We start from the raw sequence: 13,070 nt of genomic DNA on the forward strand, positions 1-13,070 counted from the left end.
AGAGGCAGGGGGAGAGGGGAGTTGCACCACTCAGTTCACATGGGTGTGATTTTTTTGTATGATTTGTACTTTAGAAAGATTTCTCGCACAACATAGAACACCACATATAACAGACAAATCAAAGACGAAAAAGAAAGGCAAAACGAACAAACACATGTGAAACTAAAATGTTGCACAGAAGCATACAGCACAGCAGTCCACCTCAGCCTGAATTCCCGACATCAAGTCCTCCAAAAGTACTATGAAAAGATGCAGCTCATTTAGAGCTCAGTCAGAGCGGCAAACGACATCGGAGTCCCGATACGTATATGTGATAATGTGGCCACTTTAAATCGTATTCGTCCATCCTATTAAGCAGAACAGTCGCTCGTAAGCGGCAAATTGTCCAAGCAAGGCGTACTAGTGTGACAGTGCAGGTGCAGATGAAACTTTCAGGTCCTTAACCACCAGCCTCATACCTGACATAGCAGTTTGAATCCATTCAGCTAAACAGTGGTGCTTCTAAGGGGTGCGCGACATGAAGTCTAATGGTGGTGCTATGGTTTTATTGTAAATATATTAACAAATGATGCCAATATATGCCAAGTAATGCTGCATATATATTATGCCATATTCAGGTTCATATATGTGCATATATGTGGATAAAAAGGAAATAGTCTCTATATAGCTTATGCAATTTATATGTCCATGTGGGGGGGGGGGGTGCATCAGCTAGGTCAGGAGGTAACAGGGGATACATGGCCAAAAAGGTTTGGGAACGGCTGAGCTAAGGGATGAGAAACATTCCTCAACGTGGCAGGATCTCCCAGAATAAACAGACTTGACTACAGTTGTATATTCCATCATGTACTGTACTATGATGTAAATAGGTTTTCAATGTAATGGGTCACAGGACCCAGGGGTGGTTTTTAGATGGGTCCCAGGGACATTTTATGAGTCCTTCAATGACGTTAGAGTACAGTACTGAGTACAGTATTGCATCCCAGGACACCCGGAGGCTTGTAATAATGAACACCTAAAAACATACAATCGGGATAGATGGAACATCAATGAATAGTGAATACCACTGCTATGAGTAGTATTATGTAAAATACTATACAAACTACAGTATATCCACCTTACATAAAAGAAGTCCATATAATGAATGAATTGAATGACAGCAACCAGGCCCCACACATTATGCACAGACACCTAATATATATGATTGACAGACTGAGACAGTTGAATGTTTTAGGGGGACCTGACCTCACACCATTTATTCTGATTCTCAATTTCCTGCTGTTACATCTCTCACCTGCCACGGTCAGCGCACACACACACACACACACACACACACACACACACACACACACACACACACACACACACAACCCCCCCCCCAACGATGGGTGCTGACAACAGTAACATCAGTAACCTCACTGTTCAGTTAGGATTTACATGGTCTGCTTCCTGCCAGCACATTGATGACTCATCCCCAGTGTGACCCCTCTGATGCAGAGGTATTTCCAAGCCCCCAGTGAGGCTCTCCAACGTTGAAGCACTCTGCCCTACTGGTCAGAGGTGGGACTGCAGGCGGACCCGTGGAGTTATGACGAGGAAACCCTGTGCCGCTGGAGTTTAACATTGAGCGCTCGTTTGCACTTCCGCATTTTGGGCACCACATTTTGGCCCAGACCGTTCTTCCGGGTGCTTCAAAACGCCACTGAGCAACTTCCAATTAGGGGGGGGGGGGGGGGGGGGAGCTATCGCTCCGGTTCAGTCTCTATCCTTTTTAATACTCTATGGGTATTTCACAGTAAATTTACTTACAAATGGAGAGTTAAAGACCTAGTGAAGTGAAGACGTTTTTCACACTTTTAGACATAAAATATATAATGTCATATCTGTGGTCATAATGGATGCAACAATGGATGCCAAAACAACAGGGACATTTTCATTTGTGTATTATTCTCCATTTTTATATCAAATGTACATAAAATCCCATTTTTAAACGTGATGCGTGATTTTGTGTAGAGCTATACACATGAAGCTTGATTAAATTCACTTGTTTGATTCCAATCTCTGCACGTCCGTCCAAACACAGCTGCTACTGATCACAGAAATTCTCAGTTTTTAATCCCATTCAAGATGTTATCCAGACAGTGTATTACTTGGTTTAAACTTCAGCAGCACGCTAAAATATGTACTGTATCTGAAAACATTATAGGTTAGAAATAAGCCATGAGCTTTGTTTACAAACAGATCTGCATGTGTCAGTGATGTAAATAGGTTTTCAATGTAATGGGTCCCGCGGGGTGGGGGGGGGGGGGAGCCACTTGGCCTTTAGTGTGGTCAGCTTTTTGAGGGCACAAGGCCAAGTGCCAGGGCATGAAGGCCATCGATTAAAACAATGATTTTAAGTCCCCTTAGCTTAAAGGTTAAGGATGATTACATTTTTATTTATTTAAAGGCGAACATTGGTTCAGAATAGTGCTTCTTAAATAAATAATCACAGCTTTAAATAACAAAATATAAGTAGCTACTGTTGTAAAATATTGTAAACATGTCTGTAACATGGGGTCCCAGTGCAGAGATGAAAATCACAATGAAATGGCCTATAGGACCCTGTCACCCTATAGGCTAATTCATATACATTTAATTTGGGGGTCCTTGAAATTAAAATGGCTGAGGATCACTGGATTAAACTGTGAGTTAATTCACAGAAAATACAATGACAGACAGCCTACATTCATTTGTATAGCCCTATGTTTCTGTTCTGCCTTGTTGTTTTTTGTTCTGATATTGTCACAATTGTGATATGTTCCTTGTTTTAAATTTTCTTCTATTGTTTATACTGTGCAAATTGTTCAGCACCTTCTAACTTTGTTTTGAAAGGTGCTTAATAAATAACATTTATTTTTACTCACTTACATAACTTTTGAATGAGGGCTTGGTTTAGAAAAGCCTATATTTTGTGCTAAAGTAATATATTGAATAACATATAAATGTAGATGTTAAGGCTAGACTGGCATATCCTATATGGCATGGTGGGGCTGCAGGACTGAGGACTCTGGAGATAAGTCAAGTGTAAAAAGCATTTTGTACAATTGTGTGCTTATGAACATTTACCACGTTATGTCCGCATTGATACAGAAATTAATGATTATTAAGCGAGCGACGCGTGGTGTAGAGTGAGCGCACTCTGGTGCTTGGCTACTAGCATTTGGCTAGCCGTGGCCAGCGTTGGCCACGGCTAATACGGACAATTTACTCTGTCAACTAATGTAGCAGATGATAGCGTGGTAAATGGTGGAGGAGTCCTGCAGTCTATGCTGTTGCGTGGTGTTGTTTTCTATGCTGTTGCGTGGTGTTGTTTTGTGAGTTTATATCCATGAAGACGAGTCACTTTGGTCTTAACACACGGGCTGTGTGATAATAATCCTGAATCACCGCGCCAACCGGGCCGAGTGTCAGTGAGTGAGAGCTGTCAGTGCGTGCATGCGTGCATGGAGCGGAGGAGGAGGGAGGAGGCAAAATAATCAAACCATGGCAAATGGCAACACAACTACAAATACAATACAGACAATACAAGTCTGAGCGAGACGTTTGGGGAAGGTTACCGTAATGACTGGATAATTGTGCAGAGGAAAAACGGTAAAATGAACTGCTGTGGGCCGCGCCGGTCAGAGTACAGTAGTGCATCCCATGGACGCCGAGGTTGATGGTGTAATGCGTCCCAAAACTATAAAGTGCGTTTTGGGACGCAAAACGCACCCTTACATCACTGATGTGTGTGCACAGCACAATGTGACGTTCTGACTGGTTCAAAATCACTGAGCTTGCCTTTCAGGGTGAAACTTCAAAATAAATAAATAAATTACCAGCTGCTGCCTTATATCCTTATATGGCTGAGAGGTCGGCTAGAGGCAAAAAGTGTGTGGTTGAGACGAGGCAGCCAATCAGGACAATAGGTTGTCTGTACAGCCAATGAGAAACATAGGTCTCAACTACAGCAAGTGGGCATGAATGCACCGCAGAGAATATTGACCAGCTGTGCTTACAAAGCAGCTGGTACTAAAAACCTACAATAATCACCTATTCCAATGCTTCAAATTGATCATCTAAACATAATGCCAAATATTTTCTTTGACACCTTTACCTGTCCCAAATGAACAAACAAAATGTCAACATCTGTTCTTGTCAGAGGGAAGGGGCTTTGCCTGCATTTGACTGACTGACTTGACTATGATGTGCGACAAGATGGCCAAACGACATGTGGAAATACTCTTACGAACACTTGGTTCATTGATCTGTGATGAGCAACTCATTAAGTGGTCCAAACCACAAGGGAATTAAGTGCTGGATGGAGGACAGCATCTGTAACAGAACTGATGGGTCTGGAACATGAAGTGACTCCAGCTTTTCTCTGGTCTGACAGTTTTATGGCTGCCATTGTCCAGCCCACGATTCAAACAACATAAGACTGCACGCAATGCAACCCACACCAATACACACTGGGGCTTCTGTGCCAGCATTAACTGTAGCCTGGGGCTTCAAAATATTACACTAGATTTGATTTAGCAGACATTTCCAATATGAAATCAAATCTTTTTTTATTCTAAGTAATTCTTTGTAGTTGTAGTTTGTACCATGCTAAAGCGGAATGTTATGAAATGCACAGACATACCCTCAGCAGCTGGATTTATATTGTGCACCCAAACCACATCTTTTCGTATATTATTTGGGTTCCATTAAAGCCTCACTATGTAAAGTTTGTATTCTGTATGGTAGAGTTAATAGAGTATGTTGTTATTACACTCATTATTATTTTTATTACTACTACATTAATTATACAATTGGGGTGTTTGTATTTTGTCTCCCTGCTCTTCTATTGAGACATTAGATCATGTCAAAGATCATGTCTCAAGACACAGGATCTGACACGAATTTTGACCTGATGGTCAAGATAACAGATCAAAATAACAGAATAAACTCATTTCCAGTTTCCACTCAAATAATTTCCACAAACAAACAAAAACAATCCCACATCTGATGCCATCATGTTGTAAACAGAGCAGTTGTGTGGCTCTAGCAGAGAGACTACGCAGTACCTCAGAAATCCCTTAACTACAGGGATTCTTGAATAAATCAGGATTAGCAACCAATGACTAACGCAGGTGATTAATCCCCAGAAAGATATCAGTCACAAAAGGGGATTCATTTTGCTGATAGGGCTCATCATACAAGGAAAGAACTGATCCCTTTAATGGTCAGTATCGCCTGTATATTTTGTACAATTTATGTAAGGTTATATGAAGCGAATAGGTGTTATGTTGAATTGATGATACATACTGGTAATAAAAATGTTACGACGGTCTGCACCGTCGCAACATTGAGACAACACAATTGTGATTAAATGCGATTCCTACTTCTGGTAACAACTAGAATAAAATACGTGCCATCATGCCATGATCGACTAGTACACTGGTTCTCAAAGTGGGGTCCAGGGACCCACATGGGTCATTGAGGGGCATGCAGGGGGTCCCCAGAAGAAGTTTTAACACTTAAACGCCATTTAAATTTGGGGCTATTCAAACAGCCATTCTACAAGTTTAGAATGAGGTCAGTCATATTGTGATGCTTTGTGGGCTTGTGATGCTTTTTTGTTTGTTTGTTTATTCTCATATTCCACACAATTTCTCTTATGGCACAAGATGTTTCCAGATGGCATGGAAATGCCACAGTGGGCCGGTAGCCTATTATAATTGGGTTGGGGGGGATCAAAATGCACGTACTACATGATTCATTCACATACCAGAGATAAGGAGCAGCGGTTAGGTTATGGTTGGGTTGGACAGAAACGGTCCCACATTCACACACGAGCTTCTATCCGACACCATTTTGAAAAGTCCACTGATATGTAGATAACAACTGAACTGTGATGCGATGCAGGTCCATGCCACCACACACGCACAATATTTCTGCTGCAACATGAACATCAGTTCCAATCCAAAGCGAGAACACTTAAATGTCAAGATAGCTGCGACGAGTTTAATCGCGCGACACCAACTATCGCTCGATAAAAAATTTCATATTTTATATATGAGAATAAAACAAAGCCTATCGGCACTTATTTTCCCTAGTTGAAAACACGTCATTTTGTCGAGCTAAACGGCTTCTTGCGACAAAGTATAAATATGATCAATTAACCGCTTAAACCCACTATTACACTTCAGTGTACGACTGTACGTCAAATAGAGAGGATCCGATCTACAAGCTCTCCCACAAACAGACAGGGCTTTGTAGACCCGGCTATCTCTGCCGAGCCGTCTACCACATCATAAACGGCATTTGTATTGCCCCAAATGTAAATGTTTACCCATTATCCACAAATATTCGCCTATTATTATGATGACAACGTGCCCAGAAGAACAGGGATGCTGCTGCTATAGGGGGGGTTCATGTGGTTAATAGACAGTGGAGTGTGGACGTTAGTTAGCATTTAGCTTTGTGTCTGCTAACCCGCTGTAGCATCTCTGCATCACTCTCTCCCTCTCTCTCTTTCTGTGTGTCTGTCTCCCCGCTGGCTGCACGCGCTGCTACAGCCAGCCAGACAGCTAACGGTAACCGTTCATTACCGAAGAGCTAACTGAGATTAGCTCAGTTTAGCAACAAATCCTCCCAGCCGGGACTTCAGTGTGAAGTGAAGCCGGGGGTGGGGAGGACGGGATGACCGCAACTTTGACAAGGTGGCAACAACAACGACAGTGGGCAGTTTGACTGGCATGACGAGCAACAATAAGCACCGATTAAAGTCTAACATTGACGTGTAGCGCTGCTAGGCTAGTTAGCAAGCTAACCGCTGTAGCTACCGAACGGAGGACAATTGAAAGGATACAGAAGGGAGGGGGGGGGGGGCACGCACACACAAAACGACCACCACCGAGTATCAAACTCATTCCTTTACATCGCTGACATCCATTACATTTACATCCCGCACACAGCTGTAGCGAACAGGACTTACCGTACGAAGCCGCTGGTCTGGACAAAGAGATTCCTTTTTAGGTTCTCTGTGTCTGACTTCTTGTTTGTTTAAAGGTCTCGTAGTAGGTCTTTCTGTTCTGCTGCCTCCTCGAGTCCTCGCAACGTTGCAGATATGATGATGGGTCTTCTCGCTACAGCGGCTGGCAGTGGCTGCAGAGACTAGTACACTACACACACATACACACACTGAACGGAACAGAACAGCCCTGAGCCACGGTGTGGGGGATGGGGATGCATGGTGAATGATCGGGGAGGGAGGGATGCAGAGATGATGCTAGGGACCAGAGCACAACCGAACCGATAACTTTCTTTATTGATCCCCATTAGTGCACTTGCATAAGCATGGCACAACCATTATATTGTTTGTGTCATGTATCTAGTCATGACACGAACAATAATAATCAGTACAAGTTAAAGTACAGTACAGTTAAACAAGTGTTAATGCTTTATGGTGTTGTCCACCCACAGTTAACAGATTTTTTGGAGTTGTACTGTAATTCTGCAAACTGTTAATCAATAAATCAATCAATACATACACACACACACACCAAAGACAATATTTCACACCTGTACATTTAAGTATCAGACATGTAGAAATGATTACATGTAACACTATAATGACACTTTTGCACTGCATATTTGTTGAAATTCTTTATTGGGAATAACCCTTTAATTGAGATGAACCATCTCGTTTTCAAGGGGATCCACAAATACAAAATACATAACAAAACATATAGTTAGAAAACAAAAACATTTAAGAATAAGAAAAACAAATATTTAACACATTTACAATGTCATATAACGTAGGCCTATATATAATAAGGAAAAAAGGGATTCCACACATTGATTCCATAGTAGCATCCAAACATTTGTTTTATTCATTAACATCTTCAAAGTGTGTTATTACTTGAAAAAGTGTCTTGGGTTATCGGTTCAGGTGTAGTGACTGACAGTGGTGAACAGGTGATGGTCACGGGTCAGGCTGACCATAAGGAGAGGAGGCGGAGACAGAACTCTTGTGGTATCTTTACTGAAACATTGATGCGTGTGGTTGGTTGGTTCTTGGACGCACACAGGTTGGAGGGTTGCAGAAGGTGGTGGAAAGGCGTGGAGGTTTAAGTTTGGGAGACAGGCAGCAGTGGTGATCTGGGCATGCAGAAATGAGTGCAGCTAGGCCATGTATAGCCCTATAGCCTCCCACACCTGTGCGTGGCCATTGAACAACCTGTCATTCAATCAGGCTTGATTGGATTGATTTGGTGTCGGTGCCTATCCATGAGCCTTTTGACAGCCACCCCGGAATTTGGATAAATTCCACTTCATCCAAAGGCTCAATGTTGGTTCCATCTCGAGTGCTTCCAGTTCTCTGAGAAGGCTGAACGCTCGAGACCGCCATAGCCGAATCATCTGCGGCGATGGATGGTGAGGAAGCCACCCCGTCAACACTCCCACGGGGCGCAGCGACCAGCTCCTCCCCAGGCTGGAACTCCTCAGGGTTGGGGAGAGCACTGCATGGTGCAGAGGAGATGTGATGACATCTGGCAGATGTGGTTGACTCTAGGTCCTCACTGTGCAGTGGAATAGACTCTATTCAATAGAGCACCGAAGTCTGACGTCAGTTTCAGTAGAGGGTGCCAGTACACAGGTTCATGTATTTTTTTATTTGCATTGAAATCACCATAGGGCGATTTTAGGTCGCTTCATATACACCAGAAGTAGTAGGTATAAAGTAACCCAAAGGTCATAGTCAAGGTCATAGTCATTATGTAATGACCTCATCGTGAAATTACATCACAAGATTGTTTTATATGCAGCTGTTCACCTGATAACCCCATAATAGGTGTTCTGCATTGGGAAACTGCTTAGAACAGGAATGGATGACAGTTCCCAAACTCCACTGTTTACATTTGGGGTTGTATCAGACATTCAGTATGCTGACATAGATGACGGGTGCGTCCATTCAAACCAGCGATACTACAGAAACAGCTTACAGCTCCTACGAAATGCACTCGACACGTGGTCCACGTCAGCTGTCAAACCGAAATTCATCCTTCAGCTTGGAGATATAATTGACGCTGTCAACAAGAAAAATGAGACATCAGCACAAGCCCTGGACACATTGATGAGCGAATTCAGCTCCAGTCCTATTGAAGTTCATCATGTGTGGGGAAACCACGAGTTCTATAATTTCAGCCGGACGGCATTGTTCAGCTCAAAACTCAACAGCTCGACCCACTGTAATGAGAACAATGGTCCCCAAACAGGTGATATCTACGCCTACCACTTCAGCCCCGTCCCTAAGTTCCGATTTGTTGTCCTCGACCCCTATGATATGAGCCTTATTGGGAGAGAGGAGACGAGTGTAGAGTACAGTAATGCACTGACACTTTTAAAGCAACACAATAACAACGAGGACACTAACTGTCCTCCAGAAACCGAAGGTCTGGAGAGAAGGTTTGTGAGGTTCAACGGAGGGTTCAGTAAGGAGCAACTGGATTGGCTGGACAGTGTTCTGACCTTGGCCGATGAGAGGAGTGAAAGGGTCACTGTCGCTAGTCATATCCCCGTACACCCCAGCTCCACTACGCCACTCTCTCTAGCCTGGAACTATGATGAACTGTTGACCATTCTACACTCCCATGGCAGCGTGGTCTGTTACATGTGTGGACACGATCACAACGGTGGATACCACAGGGACAAGGATTCAGGAGTGCACTACCTCATTTTAGAGGGCGTGGTTGAGACTCCCCCTGGCAGCGATGCTTTTGGCACGGTCTCTGTTTATGACGACAAAATGGTTCTGAAAGGCAATGGAAGAATCGCTGATAGAGAGATGCTGTTTCCATGATGCCAGAACACTTGGTGGATTTCTGTAGCCTGTGGCAAAAACACATTGCAATGTGCAGTACATTCCTACCTATTATCATGATATTTGGAAGCCAGACTATCAGTACTACAACGTCACACGTGTGACATCATGGATCTCCATAATGTCACAGTGTGACATCATGGATCTCCATATATGGGCATAAAGGGACACATATAGTATTAGTGGATTTTTGTGGATTTATAGATATTTCTGGGCAACCTTCCCTTCGGCCTGGAGAGGGGCATACTTTTTTACCTGTCTGTATTCAATAGCGATACCAACGGCAGAAGCAACCAGCCACGTATGCCTGTTCTTTATAGGAGCAGCTAGCGCTTCAGTCTATTGCTCAGGGAGCAACACGAAACCAGGAAGGAATAGCCAGGGATCTAACCTGGAACCTTCCGGTTTGGCCTTTCTCTCTACTCTACCTCCTAAGCTGCTGGACCTTCTCTGGGGTGACCTTGATTCTGAAGTGCTAATTTTCAAACTACAATGACATGCCAAAGTCTGTTAGTCTTGGCCAGCAAATGAATGGCAACTATTTGTTTAAGTTAATTTCATGAGTTGTTATTAATTATTAATAATGCCATTGTCTGACAATGCTACAATCTGGCGTAGGCGGCAGGACGTGGAGCGTGCTATCCTCGTGTGAGGGACATGAGGGACATCGTGTGTGGCGGTCCGCGGTGTGAAGTGAGAAGCGCGAGGACACGCTTCAAAGACTAGGGGGGTGATTGTATAGCCTCGCCAAGACCCAGCCCGCAACAGCCCTGCCAATCGGGCTCAGCCCTATTGACACGACAGGTTGCACGTTGGTCTGGCGAGTGGGTCAATCCCCGCTTCCGCACAATGCTACACATTGTTTAAATACTTTATATATTGTTGTTAAAAAAGGAAATTATCTACTCATAAGTTGCAAGCACAGTTACAATAGTGCTTTCAGCTGGGACATCTCTGTCCATAAACGTCAATCAATCAGTTATTCAACCTTGGTGTTTTTTTGTCTTTGTTTACAAGCTGATGAAGCAGTTTGTTTGATTCATGAATGAAATATATGATTAATTCAAATGTACGTGGTCACAGCTCTGTACCTAGGCTACAACAAAAAATCACACTCGTGTGCATTGAGGGGCGCCCACTATGGCTGCCACGCGATTGCAGATTCACTGGCACTATGAGACATGAATGCTGTATAAAACAAAAGTTGGTCACATTAGTGCCCAATCAGGGTCATTTAGTGCCCTAAACAAACATTTTAAATGTCCACCTTGGCTGCCGTATGATGTTATTTCAAAATGCATTGGAGGGCATAGCGCCCCTCAAAATGGGAGACCAGACTAGTTTACAGATTTAAATATATTTGGCATCTTTGCAAATGATGAAATGATATAACATAATACATACATACATGGATGCACCTCAGTGATGTATCCCAAGGTCATCGGGGCATCGGGTCTCCCAACATCATACCCCTCACTCAGGCGACCCAGCCGGGGTGATCAAGTCCCGACTTACGTCCCAGTAGCTACCCTCGATCAGTCCCATTTGGGAAAAACCAGAGCCACACAATCCGTTCCTCCTGAACTACTCTGCCGGGACTGGGAGGTACCATTCTGGCGCGTGGAAGTTCTAGGCTCTGTGGGTTGACTCCTGTCCAGGCCCCTCCTACGTCTCACCAGGTCAGGCCCTGTGCGTTGCACCAGGCACTTTATTCAGAAATGGTGGATTCTCAAGCCGCAACGGTTCCACAGGCTCCACCTTGCCCTTGGTGGTGCTGCAGGCTCCGCTTGAGGCTTGAATGGCCCCGGAAGACACAAGCTCAACTGCGCCAACCCATACTGCTCAAGGGTGCCGTCTACTTTCCGGCTGCCACCCGTCTCTCCGGTGGTCACCAGACTATTCCTGGTTGTCAAGATCAATAATACAGAACATATATTCATCTGAGCATGTCTGACTGTTTTTTATTACTTTGGTCACAAACAAGTAGCCTATTTCATCACTTAATGGCTGGATTGCCACTGACGTCTGTACTTGCACACATTCTCAACCAAGATATATAGTAGAAAGGGTTCCTCCATCACTCAAAAAAACGGAACTCAAATGCCCAGCTCACACTGCACCTCCCATACAGCATTGGCTATCACAACGATCATTTTGAGTCAACATTAAAACAATTCAAATTGCCATGTACAAATTTAGAACAATATAATATAATTAAAAAAGGCAGACCAGACAATTTTACCGGTTTAAATAAGCATATTTAATCACAAATTAACAACAAAGAATGCTATTACTGGAAACATACTTTATCAACCGATAAATTCTTTTCATCTAATGTTGTCTGTCCGTCTTTGGTCACAACCAACATCAATTATTGGCTGGACTGACATGCATTTGCTTTTGCTTAAGGATGTCTCCTTGGTGTGGGTGACCCAGTGTCCTTTCCTCTGCCACCATATAGGCCAACATGTATCCACCTGCACATATTCTACCCTCAACAATGTTACCTTGAAAACTATACAGGACAATTTGCTGTCTACATGGTTCACCTTGGTTCCCAATGTTGGGTTCAGAAACCACCAAATGGGCCTTACGGATCTGCAACTCAAAACCAAGTTTAAATAAGCACTAAGGGTTTTACGGTGTATATTGGAGTTCCTGTATAGTTTAGTTGAGTGATTCTCAAACTTTTTAATTTCAAGGACCCCCAGTTTGATATGCATTAGTTCACAGACCATTTGATAAAGTTTGTTGTTCTGGGACAGCAGCAATCTACACTGTTAATGTAACTCTAACACACACACACACACACACACACACACACACACACACACACACACACACACAGCACGCACGCACGCACGCACGCACGCGCCCACACACACACACACACACACACACACACACACACACACACACACACACACACACACACACACACACACACACACACACACACACACACACACACACACACACACACACACACACACACACACACACACACACACACACACACACACACACACACACACACACACACACACACACACAATTACCAAATGTAGCCTACTAGTTCACACAGTAAGGTATCGCCATCTAGTGTTCGCAGCATGCAAATGTAGTCGGCATTATATGCGGGGATAGCCTCTTGCAGTAAATGTTTGTGTCCGCGGGA

The 13,070-nt window shown here is 43.6% G+C and overlaps 2 protein-coding genes across 5 annotated transcripts in view; one reads left to right on the forward strand and one right to left on the reverse strand.

Moving 5' to 3' along the window:
- The window catches only part of LOC310864725 (myelin-associated neurite-outgrowth inhibitor-like), a 37,709-nt gene extending 30,543 nt beyond the window's left edge, over positions 1-7,166 (reverse strand). For all 4 annotated transcript variants that reach the window (XM_083773446.1, XM_083773445.1, XM_083773443.1 and 1 more), the window contains exon 1: positions 7,004-7,166. The gene's annotated coding sequence lies outside the window, so the exon portion shown is untranslated. The remainder of the gene's footprint in view (positions 1-7,003) is intronic.
- A 1,730-nt stretch (positions 7,167-8,896) lies between these two features.
- LOC310864724 (manganese-dependent ADP-ribose/CDP-alcohol diphosphatase-like) lies at positions 8,897-9,871 on the forward strand (the record flags this gene model as incomplete). Its single annotated transcript, XM_083773442.1, has 1 exon — positions 8,897-9,871. One exon carries the CDS (start codon positions 8,897-8,899, stop codon positions 9,869-9,871), a length of 975 nt encoding a protein of 324 aa, XP_083629568.1.
- Positions 9,872-13,070: the final 3,199 nt, after the last annotated feature.

Source organism: Protomyctophum parallelum (genome assembly GCF_964188405.1).
Source record: "Protomyctophum parallelum genome assembly, chromosome: 9".
Taxonomy (NCBI): domain Eukaryota; kingdom Metazoa; phylum Chordata; class Actinopteri; order Myctophiformes; family Myctophidae; genus Protomyctophum; species Protomyctophum parallelum.